Source organism: Rhipicephalus sanguineus, chromosome 1 (assembly GCF_013339695.2).
Source record: "Rhipicephalus sanguineus isolate Rsan-2018 chromosome 1, BIME_Rsan_1.4, whole genome shotgun sequence".
NCBI lineage: Eukaryota > Metazoa > Arthropoda > Arachnida > Ixodida > Ixodidae > Rhipicephalus > Rhipicephalus sanguineus.
This window is the reverse complement of record NC_051176.1, coordinates 229,044,508-229,062,481: the sequence shown is the minus strand read 5'-3', so window position 1 is coordinate 229,062,481 and position 17,974 is coordinate 229,044,508. Positions and strand designations below refer to the sequence as shown.

Here is a 17,974-nt window from a genome sequence, read left to right as displayed (position 1 = left end):
GGGTCACGCCACTTTACAGCAGTCGGGAGAGGGTTATGCCGGCCCCCAAAAACCTGAGCAAGCCAACCCAGCGCTTAACGAGCCTACCCATCAATTTGCGTCCGGTCAGGTCCCCCAGAAAGCGCCAGGCAGCGTGTCGCGAAAAATGATGCACGAACCCATTCCTCTCGCCGCACGAAAATTTTGCCACGCGGCAGCTTTGGAGTGTCGCGTTTTGCCGCCGCTGGCGCGCTGCGCACGTTTTTTCGCTAGTGTGCTTATAGTTTGGCGCAGTTTTGGCGCAGAACAGCGGAGATGTAGCAGGATGTAGCAGGTTTCACGTCTTGGCGCAGTTTGGCGCAATTGGCGCAGCTATCACATCACTGCCATTCCATTCCGGGGTCGCGAAAGTGTGGAATGATTCTGGAGTCATTCCAATTCCGGAGTGGTAACTCCGCAACACTGACCCTGATATAGCGTAACAAGGCGAAAGCTCAGACGTTAACAATGTGGGCACACAAAGCAGGCTGCGCATATCTGTCTCGCGTCACATGACCACTGGGAGCCATGAAGGAAAAAAGAATGGGTCTTTATAGGGATTCTATGTAACAATACCCCGCGCAATCCTTGTGTTTTAGTGAAAGGCTGCGACTTTAAAAAACGTTTCTCCGCTTTGGAGCTCTGTGATCGTTCTTGCGATGAAAAGTTAGAGGTATAAATTTATTATATTACATTTATTACTACGATTACAAAATAACATTTGAGATATAAAATAATAGCGAATGCAGCTAATAAAGCACGGAATAGAGAGATGTTAACTATATAAGCGTCTTGTCTATTTACTTTTAGCTCCCCTGTTTCAGATAAGTCAAGTAGCCCCATATGCAAGAAGCAAGAGTAGTTCATTACTTGACCCTCAAAAAACTTCTTCAAATAGCCTGCCCCAGATAAAAAAAAAAACATTTTTTTTTGTTTTTCGAGATAAAATGGGGAACATACGTGTATGCTTAGCGTATGTGTAATAAACTTAAAGGGACAATAAAGAGAAAAACGATTTGTGTATTATCAGAAAATTACCATTTTAAAATTCCAAAAGCACGCTCGCCGCAACAAGACTCTTGGTAAGCGAGAAAAAGAGCAAAAAGAAAATGCCGGTAGTGACGCCACATCGAAATTCGCGCAGCAAGCGCCGGGACGTCATAGATTCCGACGGCGTCTACTGGGGCCTACGTAGTTCCTCATCGGTAAAAATGAAGTACATTGACCTCAGAAGAGGTAATACATACATCAACATATCAAATTTCAGAAAATTTTGTTGAGCGAATGTCGCCAAAATACGACTAATACACTTTGAAATTCATGACGGGCCGCGCAGAGATTTCGGAGCGAAATTTATAAATGGAACTTTGACACAGATTTTTTCCGCTATAAATAAACTTATGATAATGAAATTAATTTGATTTGTTTTGCTTTGTACTGCGCAATTTGTTTTCTTTGACGTGTATGTACTTTTGATTTATAAACCCCCCTACAACAATGCCCCTAGAGGGCGCTGTAGGTACATGTATAAATAAATAAATAAATAAATGAATAAATAAATAAATAAATAAATGACAATCGAGTTCTCAGAGTACATTTTATCAGCCTAAATTATTCGGTGTTTCAGTTTAGTGTCTCTTTAAGAACTGAGCAAAGTCCAAGCCCGGCCCGACCCGAGCCCGCCACCTCAAACCCGGGCCCGGCCCGGGCCCGCCGTGAAAACTACTTTACCCGGACCGGCGCGGCCCGTGGGCCGGGCTGGGCTCGGGTTTTCGGGTAGGCCCGAGCCCGTGCAGTGCTCTAGCTGTGATCCCTGGAGGTATAACATCCATGCTTCAACCTTAGGATCTCTGTCTTAAAAATATTTTGACAACAACTTTACGCAAACAGAATTAGCAGAGGTATGGCCGTAACTCCCTTAGGAAGAATAAAATGATTGTGTGCACTGCAGCTGGCCGAGTGGGTATTGACTTCTAGATAATGTCCCACATGACATGGTTTTGCTGATGTATAAGTGCTGAATATCCAATGAATTTGACAAAACCAAAAATGACATCAGCCAGGAAGCTAACAGAAAGCAAATTCTATTTCCGAAAACTCAACCTCCTGAAAACTTCACTCCTCAAAAGACGAGTGAAGTGACCTCGCTTCAAAAAAGCGCACTAGCAATAGTATCACACAAATACACAATCTGCTGTCCTGGTGTACGGCCTTGCATTCGATTGTTTTTCTTCTTGTGAACAGAAATGAAGTCACCCCTGATGTCACAATTCTGGTCGCGTTACATTATAAAGTAAGTATGGTACATGTTCTATTCTACTGCTTGCCATAACACATGAACATCCTTTTCATCTCTGATATTTTCTTTTCATCACCTTTTCTTTTGTTTTTTTTTTCCGTCTGCTACACAACCTCCACATTTTTTTGCACCCTTTATATGATTGGGGCAGCAGGAATATGCCAGAACAATGTTTGTGCCAGAAGTACATGTAGAAAGTATGCCTTTAAAAAGTTCGAGATAATGGGCTTTTTTTTTACAGAATCCAAAGCCCTAAGATTTGAGTGTTCTCAAATGAGGACGTAATTGTGAGCAATCTTACCCTGGTTGTAACGTGAGTAAGACTCCATTATGGCTTCAACACCAGGCCACTGAAAGGGAGCTGGCACAGAATCAGCAGGGTCCTCCCTGCCTTCCTCTCCAGGCTCCATCAACACAGGCTCTTCAAGTGGGTCTGGTGCAGCCACTGGAGGCGCCCTCGTGTGGAATATCGAGTAACTTGGCCGATGACGGCGCTTCTCTGTTCCCCAATTAAGGACAAATGAAAGTTAAAGCACCATGTATAAATTCTGTCAGAAACAATTCAAGCCATTTTAACGAAGTCTAACGCAGATAAGTGTGAAAAACATGGCTACTTGCAACGGGCACCTCATCATTTTACTCCTTCCTAATTTTGTTGAGATGAAGATCCAACTCAAGTCTTTGTCCTATTTCACTTATGCAGCATTTCCCCTCATAATTCCCCCATAAGCCCTTGAAGACCAACAACTGCAGGAAACGCTTAAAAAAAATATATATATAGTGGGCTACTGTGCAGCGTGACATCATAATGACATAAAATATAGGTATGTAGGCTTGTTTCATGCACGTTGTCACATTTTTGTGACTGATGAATTCAGCAGCCGAGGCATCAAAGAAAGATTGAACTGTCTATTGTGCACACTGGTGCCCAGCAAAGCTATGAACACTTGCAGTACAATAATAGCAGCGAGCACAGACGTCAGTCGCTGAAAATCTGATCTGAGGATCTAACGCATCGACTATTTATGTATGATTCGCTGTAGGTTCCAGCATAATCGCTGCTGCTCGCGTATGTTTGAGATTGAACTCCACCACATGCTTCAGGTAAGCAATCTATTTAGAAAATTTAGTAACACTAGAGAAGGTCTCAACAGTCCTGATACAACCAGGCATAGCTGGCGTTGAGTGATGACGCGTGTAACAGTTAGCTGGTGAAATCCAGTCACAGTGAAAAAAATAAACAAGTGTGCATGTCAATATACTGCAAAGGCAATGTACAAAGACAGAAAAAGAGGTTCCATGGTGTCACTTAACTGCAAAATAATAAGTAATAAAGCCTTACAAAGTAAAGTAGGTGCAGAAAATAGTTATGAATTTTCACAATAGTACTACTGCATTACACATATAACTTTCAGTGTGTAAACACAATAAACTTATTTGGTTACCTTATGGTGAAAACTAACTATAACAAAACGTTAAATTCTGGGGTTTTACATTCTGACACTAAGATATGAGTATAAGACATGCTGTAGTGGGTGATTCTGTATTAGTTTTGATCACCTGGGGTACTTTAACATTGACCTAAACATAAGTACACGGACATTACTGTATTCCAGCTCCATCAGAATGCGGCCACTGTGGTGAAGAATCAAACCCATGCCTTTGTGTTTAGCAGCGCAACAACATAGCTAATAAGCCACCGAAGTAGGTAATTTATGGTTAATTAATTGCCATACAAGGGCCTTACAACGCCATTATAAGACTATAAAATAGAATGACTTCACTATTGGACATCGTTGCCTCATAAATCACCTGCTACAAAAAATTTTTATTGCTACAGCAATTATATGGACACTCCCGGCACATTTTTGCCGTTGCCATCGCCATCAATGCTGCCATGAAGACTTGTATAGAGTAGAAGTCAATAATATTGCTAGGCATGTCATATGTTCTATGTACAAGTCAAAGTATGCGAGGGCTACTGACAATCACAGCTCAAGCACAGAGGAAATGCGTCGGCCCGCATGAAAGACACATAGAGAGCTTCTTGAATGGTGGGGGGGGGGGGGGTGCTATGTTGCTCCGACAGGAACTTCATACTTTGACCGGCCAGGCGTGGTTCGCCCACAGTCGGGCGTGCTCTATACTGAGAGGGATCAGCAGACGGCTCATACCTCTGTACATGTTGTGCTCTCATCATAAAGTTTGCATTGAAGACATAGATGGCACAAAGGTAGCTTCGCTTGCTGCAGCAGCAGTGTTTCCTTATGCCAGTGTTTTGTTGTGGTACACCAGGTTGCATGCTTAAGAAATGAGCTGCTGCTAGCGTTACTTCGTATAACATTCCAATTTGTTGCTATTGTGTTCACTGCTTCACCCTTACAGCAAAACTGACTTTTTTTAATTCTTCAAGAGCAAGTGTTACATGCAGTTATCGCACAAGAAAGGGATGGTAAGGGAGCAAGGTCCCAACCAAAAGTTACGTGCTGCAAGCCATGGCCTTGAGCACCCCCCTTCCTCTTGCTCTTTTTGTTTTCTGATCACGTTTGCCGCTACTTCCAGTTCCGATGTGCACGATGCTGGCACATGGCAGCACTCTGTGGTAGCCACTGCATCTACATGTTTGTGGCTAGAATGGAAACACAACATGGCAGGAGAGAAGACAAACAACTGTTGTGCTCGAGTGTGTACTCACACATTGTAGTCTGGCCGAGCTGTCTATACCTGGTGCAGACCAGCTTTGTCCTGTGCCAGCCTGACCACCAGATTCTAGCCAAATCAAGATTGCACATTTTGAAGCATTTTTAATCAGCTAAATACAAAGCGACGTCTGGCTTGTGAGGTGCAGAGAACATAGGTAGCATGTGTTGATAGGTGTACTGATATATATGTTCGTAATTACTGTTATAGCAGCTCAGTATGAGGCAAATGACAAACTCAGGCATGCAGTGTTTGAAACGGAATGTCTGTAGTACACCAAGTGCTGCCTTACGTGAGTGTAGGAGAAAACATAACACTAGGCACACAATCATCAACTGATACCAAGAACAGCAGTACTTATAGGTACAGTCGAACTCCGCTACAACGAAATTGACGGTGCTCGGAAAAATGTTCGTTGAAGCGAACATTTCGTTGTAGTGAAATCGAAAAAAATATGGCTGACCTGAGCTAGTAGAACAGAGAAACTTTTATTTCCAAAATTCAAAAAGTGTCTGCGGCTTCCTTTGGGTCCCCGCAGCGTTGCGACGTGATTCTCATTTGTGCATAGCGACGCCACGTTGAAAAGCACACAGAAACAACATTCGCAGCTTCCGCGAACAAACCAAACAGAGGCACGGGCGCGCAACACGAACTGCACAGTTGCACTAATACGCTAACACAAGCTATTCACCGACAACGGCGAGATGCAGGCGTGCTATCGCGGAGCGATGACTTACGCGTTATTCTATGCTATTCTTATCCACCACTTGCGGCTGGCTGATCCCGTTGATAACGTGGAGAAATTGTAGCTCCGACCACTGGTCGCACTGGCCTAGCGCGAAAAGAACGAAAAAAAACTGGCATTGGAAAAGGCATCGTTCCGCAATTGCACCCCAGGGCTGCTCGCGTTGATAACACGGATGTACCGTCGCTCCGACCACTAGTGAAGCGCGAAAAGCATGAAAAGCATTGGAAAGGCATCGGAAAAGGAATTGTTCCGCGATTGTACCTCAGTGTGGACAACTGAGCTTTGGCTTCGGATTGTCTGCGACTAAGAAGCAACTCAAGCCAGTTGCGAAAGCAGGGCAGTCCAATCGCCGTCGTTATCAAGGAATGGCGGCCCCCGTACTCAATAAACAGCGACGATTCCTGGTGGTGCCAACACGTGATTTAGACTTTGAATTCATATTTTTATGTTCTAAAATGCATCAAAATGTCTGAGATTGTGTTTATTGCACAGTAAATTAAATTTTTGAGCCCGGAATAGCATGGTAAATTTCGTTGAAGCGGAACGGCAGCAGAAAAAATATTCGTTGTGGCGAGCATATTTATGCATTGACTCCTATGGACTGTTGACGGGGAACTAAGAATTCTTCGTTGTACCGGAAATTTCGTTGAAGCGGAGTTAGACTGTATACTTTTAATTAGGGATGTGCGAATATTCAAAATTTCGAATATTTTGCGAATAGTGTATGCTATTTGATTCGATTCGCACTGGAATTTTACTATTCGAACTATTCGAACTTCCCAAAAACAAATACAGTCAACGTCCGATTGAAAGTGACCCCTTCAAATTTTCAATATGCTTCACCTCATCACACCCTGCTATTGCGGCAAAGCTGCCTTTCAAGCTCTGCTACGGTCGCAAATGTATTAACTCAAGAAAACGCTGGTTCCAACATGGAGATAAAAGATGTGGCAGAGGTGGGGGCTCAATTAATGCTGTTTTGGATCTGAAATTTGGGCAGGAAGTCCGAAAAATCGGAAGCCGAAACTTTTTAGCATCCAAAATTTCGGATGTTCTGATATATCGAAGTCTACGAGGCAGATTTGGAACTCCGGACTTGAAGGGAGCAGACCCTTGTCCGCCACATCAGTTGGGCATCAGAGGAGGAGAGGCTGAGGAAATGGCATCTTTGCCTATCACGTGTAAAGTGTTGTCGGCAACACTTTGGCTGCACCAAATCATGTACATAAATACAATTCGGCCTCTACATTGCCTCATTATTGATAAGACAACTATGAAACACCACCTCGCCAATGCTTCATCAACCTAGCGAAAAGAAACACTTTCATGTTGATATCTCATAAGAATATGCTTAGGAATCCTCTCTAACCTTTTTTTCTGCAATTTCGCTTCGAAGTATTCGAAAAGTATTAGAAAAATATTCGAGAAATATTCGAATTCGCTTCGCACCCAAAATTTTGCTATTCGCACAGCTCTACTTTTAATTTATTTAGATGAAGATCTGCAATATACCATATTACTGGGGATGTTTTCATAATAAAGAAATCAGCCAGAACCTGTTGGGTCTGCTTGCTGTGCATTTTGTGACAACATTGAGAAGGAGAGAGCAAGCGATTTCGGTATGTTTTTATATGTTGCTTATATGCAAGTGCGTCCTTTTGTGCTCTTAACTTGCCAGGATACATTACCAACTAGTAGACCAGCTACAAGGTCTCGGTTTTTATTTACCCGACCATAACAAAACCATAAGCATTACATCAATAAAAACTTACATTTGCCTTTTTTCACTCTTATTTAATTTTAAGATTGCACATTTAGGTACTTTCTCACATTTTATCATTATTCTACATGACATGACCACCCCAACCCTGTTGATTATTGTCATGAAATGGGGACTGGGCCATGTCACACAAAATATTTTCATTGTTGCGCAGTTTTCATTGTTGCACGCATGCATAGATGGAACCACCCTCCTGCTGATGTGGTAGCGGCTAACGATTACAGCCTTTCTCACTGGACTTCAGTTACCCTCCACATACCTACACATACATAACCTGAAAATTTTGTTTTTGTTTTGTCCTTTGAACACACAGGATGTTAGTGTATAACAAGAAACTTTTGCATCTTATATTGTTTTGCCACTGCACTGTTTACCATGTAATAAATGCTGGACCAAATTCTTCTAGATTGCCCTGGCACCGTCCGTAGAGAAATAAGTAAAATAAATTAATTTTATTAATCTTAGTGGCATACCTATCGCTCTGGAGCAGCAAGGAGCAACAGCATGCCAAGAAGATAGCTAGGAGCCACACTGTTGCCCTAAGTTGCTCTGCAGACTTGTATATTTATAGTAAAAAAAACCCCACTTACTGAGCTGGTGCAGATGTTCCTGTTCTTGCTGTTGCTGGCTGTGCTGCAGCACTGATTCATGGAACTCATGGGCAAAGTCCCGGCCATACGGCTTGCCCTGGGCAGCTGTGGGACGATATAGATTAACAGAAATGAGCTTCCTTTCAGTGACCACTTTAAAATCCTAGCGAGCTTTTGCATAAAAGTTTATGCCAAGTTAGGCGAAGGCATGCATGTGAGCTGTCATAGTGGTTTAATTTTGGCACTACGGCAGTGAGCTTGTGGTGTATCAGGTTGTGCTAGAGTTCACACCCTTTACAATAGATTCGCATTCCGTAACTATTCCACAACGATCTGTAACTGCTTTCTGCCACTCAATGAATGTCAGAAAATGCACTTTCTTTAAAAGGATAAACACAAGCAGCAAGCCCCTGCAACAATGCGCGCTGCAATGTCCAATGGAGAATGCTCAGGTGTACAAAGCAAGCTGTCCACTGTCAACTCAGTGCCAAGGGTCCTGTTAAGTAGGGGTGTGCGAATATTCAAAATTTCGAATATTTTTCGCATAGTGTTTTGCTATTCGATTCGATTCGCACTGGAATTTTACTATTCGAACTTCCCAAAAACAAATACAGTCAACGACAGATTGAAAGTGACCCCTTCAGGATTTTTAATATGCTTCACCTCATTACACTCTCGTATTGCGGCAAAGCTGCCTTTCAAGCTCCAGTTACATTCGAACTTTGCCAAGAGACAGTCAACATTCGATTGAAAGTGGTCCCTAGATTTTCAATATGCTTCACCTCACCACACCCCGGTATTGCGGCAAAGCTGCCTTTCAAGCTCTGCTACAGGTCGCAAATGTACTAACTCAAGGAAGTGCTGGTTCCAACATGAAGATGAAAGATGTGGCAGAGGTGGGGGCTCAATTAATGCTGTTTTGGACCTGAAAGGCTTTTTAGATGTTCTTATATATCGACGTCTACGAGGCAGATTTGGAACTCCGGACATGAAGGAAGCACACCCTTGTCCGCTACATCAGTTGGGCTTCCACAGAAGTTGAAAGAGGAGGAGAGGCTGAGGAAATGGCATCTTTGCCTATCGCGTGTAAAGTGTTGTCGGCAACACTTTGGTTGCACCAAATCATGTACATAAATAGAATTCGACCTCTACATTGCCTCATTCTTGATAAGACAACTATGAAACACCACCCCGCCAGTGCTTCATCAACCTAGCGAAAAAAAACACTTTCATGTTGCTTTCTCATAAGAGTATGCTTAGGAATCCTCTCTAACTTTTTTTTCTGCAATTTCACTTTGAAGTATTCGAAAAATATTCTAGAAATATTCGAGAAATATTCTAAAAATATTCGATTCGATTCGCACCCAAAATTTTGCTATTCGCACAGCTCTACTGTTAAGTCCTAACAAGATTAACTTCAAAAACAACAATCTCCAACGATCACCAAATTCCTCATTGCAAAAATACTTTACTTTTCAGCACACTGATACACAAACAAAAATAGATTTCAGTACTGAGACTGTAAAGTGTGGGATGCAGTCGAGCCATTTTACGTGAAGTGCAGCAGCAGCCAGATGATGGCTTGGAGTTTAAAGTGCCTCGATTTTATGAGCTAGATGTTTGACAGTCGCCGTCACTTGTCATAAATATTACATTAAGACATCAGTTTTTTCTATGAAGTACTGCTTTTGTGTGAAAACTGTGACTCATGTCTGTCCCACTGGAAGTGGCGATGCACTTGGGCTGGGCAGTCAGCATAATGGGGAGCTGGAAAACTGGCTTCCCGTTATTGTGCCGGCCAATAATATTGCCATTGTATGGCTTTATACAGTGCGTCCCTCTAATTGGGGTCAAGCTGATTTTTTAAAAGTGCGAAGAGTAAACTTATTGAGGTGAGGCAGTTGGTGATAAGTCATACTAGAGCATTTGTTGGTGGCAGTGATCACAGTATGCACTAACTAGTAGACACAGGGGTGCACAAACCGGTGGGGGTGAGGTCATAACCCTCCCCTCCATGGAGAGAGGTCGGAATTAGTCATAAGTATGTTTTAAGGTCGATTCCACGAAATATAAAAAAACGGTGTATATTTGATGTTTCCGATTTTCCTGATAATTTTGTATGTTGTGCACATATGACTGCACAGCACGAAATCGCAGTTCGTTTTCAAATAAAAAATTTTTTCAACACAGGAAAATTCGACAAGTGTCGCCGGTTGACGACGACCATTTTACGAAGAGTGCGTTTTCGTAAATTCGGAGGCATGCTGGCAGCTACTGAAGCTATATATTACAAATATCTTTCTTTTTAGCGGAAGTAGAAGTAAAGAGGAAATAGCTCTTATCATTTGATGGAATTCTGAGCAAATTATGTATCTTTAAAAATTCACGAAAAACGCTCCGTTTTTAAAAATTAGTCAAATTTGGGACGCTATGGCTACTTCTGTGAACACCTTAGCTCGTTCATATTTGCAGTATGAATAGGCCTTTATGTGAATAATGAACCTCTGCATTTGTATTTCTCTAAGAATTTTCGAAGTAATAATTTTTCATGCTCGAAATACCAAAAAGACAAAAGTGCTCCTCGATTCAAAAATCTATAATAAAAAAAACCCAATCTCAATTTTGTTCAAAGTCGCCCAAAATGTTCTCAAAAGACTGCAGAATGATATTATGAAAAAACATGTTGCATCATTTTTATTAGAACAAAAGCAGAAAATGTCAAACATTGTGTTTCCAGAGCGTGGTGGCTACTGCGTAAAGGACATCTCTAGTAACAAGAAAATACAGTAACACGTCTTTTTTCTTCTCTGAGTTTCGCTAAACAACAGTAACGATCTATTGTCGGAAAGTGGGAACTGTTTTGTAAAGAAAAAGATCGTTCCAATTAAATGCATTTGCGTGGTTTGCGACTTCACGCCAGTGTTAGACATCCTTCAGTCCACAGTATATGCACTTTCAGTTGTAGCCTCCTTTTCTTTCATCTATTTCAGCTGAATATAATTCATATCTTGCATGCTAAAGAACGCATTCCCTCCATGCGTCTCTAATGACGTTGTGCTGTGCCAGAATTGAGAGATTAGTATAAAAGCCAAGGTCTCTTCATGGATGGAAATGAATTTCTGGAGAGCGGTCGCCAAGAGGCTTGGTTTTTGTTGGCCCAAATGTGTACGTTGTCAAACCTTATGTGATCAATGCAGAGTTTAAATAGAATCGATTACGTGAAGATTGGTGGCAGCAGTTCTGACCACGGACAAAACATGTTTTGTTTGCATTGCATCTGCTTTGCTTTGCATGTCCTTGTATCTCTTGAAGCAGTGCTGGCAGATATGATCTCCCTCTTGAATTGAACGCGCATCCTACTTCATGGCCCTCCGCAAAGGAGACTCGATCCGTTATCTTCTACACAACGAAAATTCCGCTGCAGCGGAATTTTCTTTTTGTGCACTTTGAGGTAGTCCGTACAAAAAACTTGGTCATGGCTATAACGCCTACCCAAGCAACCTTCAGAGCGTAGGAAAGTGATCTCACCAAAGTGAAGCACAATTTGGATGCATAACTTCTATCTCGGGTGGTGTTTGGCTGACTGGCACAGCCGTGCTCGTTGCTGTCGTCTGCTCAGGCGGGCATCTATCGCGCCGCCCTTTGCACCTGTCCGTGTAACGCATGCTACTCCGTTTACACGAAGGCGTGTAGCGCGGGCCACTCAATCCGCCACATGATCCGCACGCTGCGGATCCAGAGACAGGGCGGCAGAGCGACGAGCGGTGAAAAATGTATCGTGTAACGAACGCAATCGACACCCCAGCATTTTCTCGTGCAGAGCGACAAAGCCTGGAAAACCATGTGTGACTACTGTGCTTAGGTTGCACTGCGGTACTCGCTGTTCACCACTGTCGCCATTTGTGATTTTTCACATTCTTACAATGCATGATCGACTCAGCTACACATATTTCGTTGCTTTTATATAAGCGCATTTACTAAAAAAAAACTATCCAGAGGAAGGAAAATGTCCGTGCTGCCCGTCGACGAGGAATATAAGTGGTGTCGCAAATGCATTTAATTGGAACGATCTTTTTCTTTACAAAACTGTTCCCACTTTCTGACAATAGATCATTGCTGTTGTTTAGCGAAGCTCAGAAAAGAAAAAAGACATGTTACTGTATTTTCTTGTTACTAGAGATGTCCTTTACGCAGTAGCCACCACGCTCTGGAAACACAATGTTTGACATTTTCTGCTTTTGTTCTAATAAAAATGATGCAACATGTTTTTTCATAATATCATTCTGCAGTCCTTTGAGAACATTTTGGGCGACTTTGAACAAAATTGAGATTGGGTTTTTTTATTATAGATTTTTGAATCGAGGAGCACTTTTGTCTTTTTGGTGTTTCGAGCATGAAAATTTATTACTTCAAAAATTATTAGAGAAATACAAATGCAGAGGTTCATTATTCACATAAAGGCCTATTCATACTGCAAATATGAACGAGCTAAGATGTTCACAGAAGTAGCCATAGCGTCCCAAATTTGACTGATTTTCAGAAACGCAGCGTTTTTCGTGAATTTTTAAAAATACATAATTTGCTCAGAATTCCATCAAATGATAAGAGCTATTTCCTCTTTACTTCTACTTCCTCTAAAAAGAAAGACATTTGTAATATATAGCTTCAGTAGCTGTCAGCATGCTTCCGAATTTACGAAAACGCACTCTTCGTAAAAGGGTCGTCGTCAACCGGCGACACTTGTCGAATTTTCCTGTGTTGAAAAAATTTTTCATTTGAAAACGAACTGCGATTTCGTGCTGTGCAGTCATATGTGCACAACATACAAAATTATCAGGAAAATCGGAAACATCAAATATACACCGTTTTTTGATCTTTCGTGGAATCGACCTTAAGCATCATTACATTAAGGGGGGACGTGGCTTTCGGTACCAACTTTCTTATTTCTTCATGGATTTTGATGAAAATTGGCACACTTATTTGAAATGTTTTTTTAATGCTACTGTAGAAATTTCATGAATATATCTTTATAACTTTTTGATGTACAATATATTTCACCTTCTGCTCTTGTTCCGAGTCTGACTCGCCTAAAAAGTGCGATAGGAAACTCGTTCAAAGTGCTATGCATTCTAAGATGTCTGATTGCGGGCATGACATTCTTAGATTTTTTTATTTGCAACAAAATTTTTTTTAGTTCACATTTTTCGTGAGGTGACTGTGCAACAGGCATCGAGGCTTTGTGCAACTCGTCAAATAGCTAATTATCAAAAGGCCATACTGAAAAAGCAAGAATGTCACGCCCTGAACTGTGCTTCAAGGAATATAGAACAAAAAACGGAACTGAAATAGACCCAGCGCTCACTGAGAAATCAGCGGAACAAGCGAAGCAGGAAGCAAGAAAAGTCGTTTTGAGAAAATGGCTTTTAAAGTTGTACCAACGATATTACTTCATCAAAAGGCACTGGGGTCGTAATCTCTTGAGTCCTTGGTAATGTGCAGTTTCTTGAGTGCCCTGTCTTTAGTTTGAGGTGCCTTGCTTCTCTAAAACACAAGAAGATTGTGATCTTTGGTGTGTTTTATAACATTGGACCTCCTGCACATGTGGCCTTTCATCTGTTGTGCCTTTGTTTTCTTTCTTTTTTCTTAAAATCCTTTTCTGATATACAAAGAACATGTAGCATGGATTTTAAACGAATTTATGAAGTGGTGTAATAAGCATGACAAAAAACAAGATATTGTAATGCAAGTAGGTCATGTACTATGATGATTTGCCAGCTTTCTTGTATTCATGCTCTCATTAACATAATTAACAGTCTTGATTGCACCTGATCATTGAATCATTTTTATAGAATACTAAGAGCGGCTCTCATCATGACAACCTATCCCTTCCTCCTAAATAACAGGCAGTCATGGCCAAGACATTGGTGGAATAGGAATTCCTTAGCAGTTTATTCAAAACACGAACTGGGCAGATATGAATTCATCTCCCTGTTTCACTCGTCAAGCTAATTTGTAAACCTCGCCTGCGATGCGCTTCATCATTCATTCGGTCGCGGACACGGTTATCTGCGAGGCTTTTATTTTTTCAGATGATTCGTGGGCGCTTACGGCGATACCAAGCACGGCCCCAAGCGCGCCTAAATTGCATCACCAGTGCTTTATTTCACCTCTAAGTGCTCGGCCGCATAGTCCGGGAAGTCGGCACGCGATGTGCTGGGTGGCGGCATTCGGTGACGATGCGCAATATGCCTAGGTGCGGCGACGAAAAATAGGCGCGCAACGCGTTTGGCCTCGCATTTCGGGACGCCGACGCACGCCCGCTGCGCGACGAGCTTGGCCGTGGGGTCCGCTGCCGATGCGTAAAATGACCATCCGCTGTACCGAGGAGCTGGCGGGCGAAGCGCTTCGTTGCTTGCGAAGAAGCACACTGCCGCGAGTCCGCTAACGCGTTGTTCTTGCCCGCAAAGTTCGAGGTTCGTCTCGCGTGCCGGCGCCGTAAGCGGAGTTAGGCCTAGTGACGACTCCGAGCAGTAGACGCGCCGGCCGCGGTGCCCGATGTTTCAAAGTACGTAATGCGTGGTCGCGAGTACAAAGAGTCGTCCTGCGATCATCTTCGTCACGACGTCCGAAGTGCTCATAAGCAGAACCTCCAACCACGGATCCGACGAGTCAACGCTAGAGAGTCGGTCCGAGACGCGCGTTTGCGATGTTCGACGAGTGCGGCGCGCCATCGTAATCCCACTGAGCTTCAGCTAGCAGCTCCAAACTAAAACGTAGTTCTATTCAAAGTGATCGTCGAGCCGTAACACAGAGCGAGTGCGAATACGCCACGAAGTAGCGCTGGTAGTGCAACTTTCGACAGCCGTGAGACGCACGAGCTGCAGACGACGATCTCCCAGAGCGAGCATCGGACCAATGGCGAGGCGCGCTGGGGCAACATGGCGGACGCGGCCCAATCGGAGGGCTCGAAACGACCTTCCGAACATTTGCTTTTTGTGCGCTTGTTTTCGAATGGAGGAGCCAGCTGCGGCGGGGGAATTTGAAGACGGAGAAATGCGCTTTCCGATGAGCCCAAGATATCGGCGCCCAGTGGCGTCGTTGCGTAGCTATGATTTTTTGAAAATCAGTGTTTTTTTGCGATTTCCCCAATAATTTTCGCCACCTCGGCAGGCGCAACAATTTTTTATAGCACTTCTACGTGGTTTTTGGTGAACATATTTTGGAATCGGATATAAAAAGGGCTACAGAAACTGAAAATGTGATTTTCAAAAAATCGATTTTTTTGCCATTTTTCGCGATACGAAAGCCGCGTCCCCCCTTAAAGCTAGCATACACTAAAGAAGCTTTAGTGAAAGCAGATGGCAGGTGAACGACACAATGTCCCGTGAAAGAGGCCTCTTCCAATTCTAAGTATGCGTAATATCTCTGCATTGCAGCGAAGCTCACTTTTGGGAACCATGACGACAGCTCCAAACATACTGGCACAAAAGAGTGCTGTAGAGCTGTGCGAATAGCAAAACTTTGGGTGCGAAGCAAATTCGAATAATAAAGATTGAGTGCGAATCGAATCGAATAATTTCGAATAATTTTCTAATATTTCTCAAACATTTTTAGAATAATTCGAAGTGAAATTACAGAAAAAGTTGCAGAGAATCCCTAAGTATGTTCTTGTGAGATCGCAACATGAAAGTGTTTCTTTTCGCTAGGTTGATGAAGTGCTGGTGGGGTCATATTTCATAGTTGTCTTTCTTATCAAGAGTGAGGCAATGTAGAGGCCGAATTGTATTTATGTACATGATTTGGTGCAACCAAAGTGTTGCCGACGAACACTTTACACGTGATAGGCAAAGATGCCATTTCCTTAGCCTCTCCTCCTCTTTCAACTGCTGTGGAAGGCCAACTGATGTGGCGGACAAGGGTGTGCTCCCTTCAAGTCCGAAGTTCCAAATCAGCCTTGTAGACGTCGATATATAAGAACATCTGAAATTTTGGATGCTAAAAAGCTTCGGCGTCGCATTTTTCGGACTTCCTGCCCAAATTTCAGGTCCAAAACAGCATTAATTGAGCCCCCAACTCTGCCACATCTTTCATCTCCATATTGGAACCAGCGTTTTCGTGAGTTAATACATTTGCGACCGTAGCGGAGCTTGAAAGGCAGCTTTGCCGCAATACGGGGGTGTGAGGAGGTGAAGCATATTGAAAATCTAGGGACCACTTCCAAACGGACGTTGACTGTCTCTTGGCTAAGTTCGACCGTAACGGACCTTGAAAGGCAGCTTTAGCGCAATACGGGGGTGTGAGGAGGTGAAGCATATTGAAAATCTAGGGACCACTTCCAATCAGACGTTGACTGTCTTTTGCCTAAGTTCGACCGTAACGGAGCTTGAAAGGCAGCTTTGCCGCAATACGGGGGTGTGATGAGGTGAAGCATATTAAAAAACTAGAGACCATTTCCAACCGGACTTTGTCTCTTGGCTAAGTTCGACCGTAACGGAGCTTGAAAGGCAGCTTTGCCGCAATACGGGGGTGTGAGGAGGTGAAGCATATTGAAAATCTAGGGACCACTTCCAATCAGACGTCTTTTGCCGAAGTTCGACCGTTACGGAGCTTGAAAGGCAGCTTTGCCGCAATACGGGGGTGTAATGAGGTGAAGCATATTGAAAATCTGAAGGGGTCACTTTCAACCGGACGTTGAATGCATTTGTCTTTGGGAAGTTCGAATAGTTCGAATAGTAAAATTTCAGTGCGAATCGAATCGAATAGCAATAACTATTCGAAAAATATTCGAAATTTCGAATATTCGCACACCCCTAGAGTGCTGTTCAGAAGAGGCTGCAACATAATTAACGAGGCAGTGGTGGTGGATTCAACTAATGCCATTTAAGACTTGCAATCAGAACGGAAAATCTGAAAAATTGAATGTTGAAGAGTTTCAGCCACAACTGCAGGCATCCTGACACATTGGATCTATGTGGCATGTGGTGGTGCTGCGAAGCCGTCTGAATGAAAAGGCACGTTTGAAGAATCAGTAGCTGACTGTATGCACAAACACAAAATAGATTCCAGACTTTTGTGGCAAATATTGCTACCTTGTATAGAAGGTGGCTTTCGGCCAGGCGACCCTTCAGCAGTTGCACAGACACCATTCTGGTGCGACTCCATGCTAGCAGCCAGCTGTCGCTTCAGTGCACGCCTTTGTAGGTACCCCGCTGATGTGATGGCTGGAAAAAGAAGATAAAAATTAGCTTTAGTAGCAATTTTGCATATTAGTCAATGATCTCACTATTTTTACAGTCAAACAATCACGGATGTGTGTGGTTAATCACACGAAGAATGAAACAATCACAGATGTGTGTGGGTAAGTACACGAGGAATGAATAATATCATGTGCGTGAGGTACTTGAGGGCATGGCTTGAACTGCCAATTATTAATATATTCATCTTATCTGTTAGGGTGCTTAACTCCATCATCACCAACTTCTCTGCCTCCTATTCAGGAGACAAAAAGGTTGGTGAAGAAAAAGTGATGGTCCAGCCAGTTTAGGATATGGAGCGATTTTTGAAGTACGAAAAAAGCTGTTTCGGAACACACTTGGAGCAGAAAAAATAATGTTTGAGACCACTTGGAGCAGCATAATAGTAAGTGCATGACTACTTGGTGCAGATTCTTATTGCTGTGTGAGCAGGAAATGCTGCTCTGATGCCACATCTTGGCTTTGCTCCAGCTTGGAATTTTAGTATTCAATGTTTTCAAAATATTTGAAACAAATGAGTACAAATATTTCACCTGTAACTACAAAAATTTAGGTGTAAGGTGAAGCTCTACAGTGAGAAAAAGT

At 42.8% G+C, this 17,974-nt stretch overlaps 1 protein-coding gene across 2 annotated transcripts in view; it reads right to left on the bottom strand.

The window, feature by feature from the left end:
• Window positions 1-17,974, bottom strand: part of LOC119373736 (uncharacterized) — a 151,926-nt gene that overhangs the window by 15,303 nt on the left and 118,649 nt on the right. For both annotated transcript variants that reach the window (XM_049419999.1, XM_037643803.2), the window contains exons 14-16: window positions 17,225-17,356; window positions 8,136-8,240; window positions 2,619-2,816 (exon numbers count right to left, since the gene is read on the bottom strand). In XM_049419999.1, the coding sequence (XP_049275956.1) occupies window positions 2,619-2,816; window positions 8,136-8,240; window positions 17,225-17,356 (435 nt within the window). The remainder of the gene's footprint in view (window positions 1-2,618; window positions 2,817-8,135; window positions 8,241-17,224; window positions 17,357-17,974) is intronic.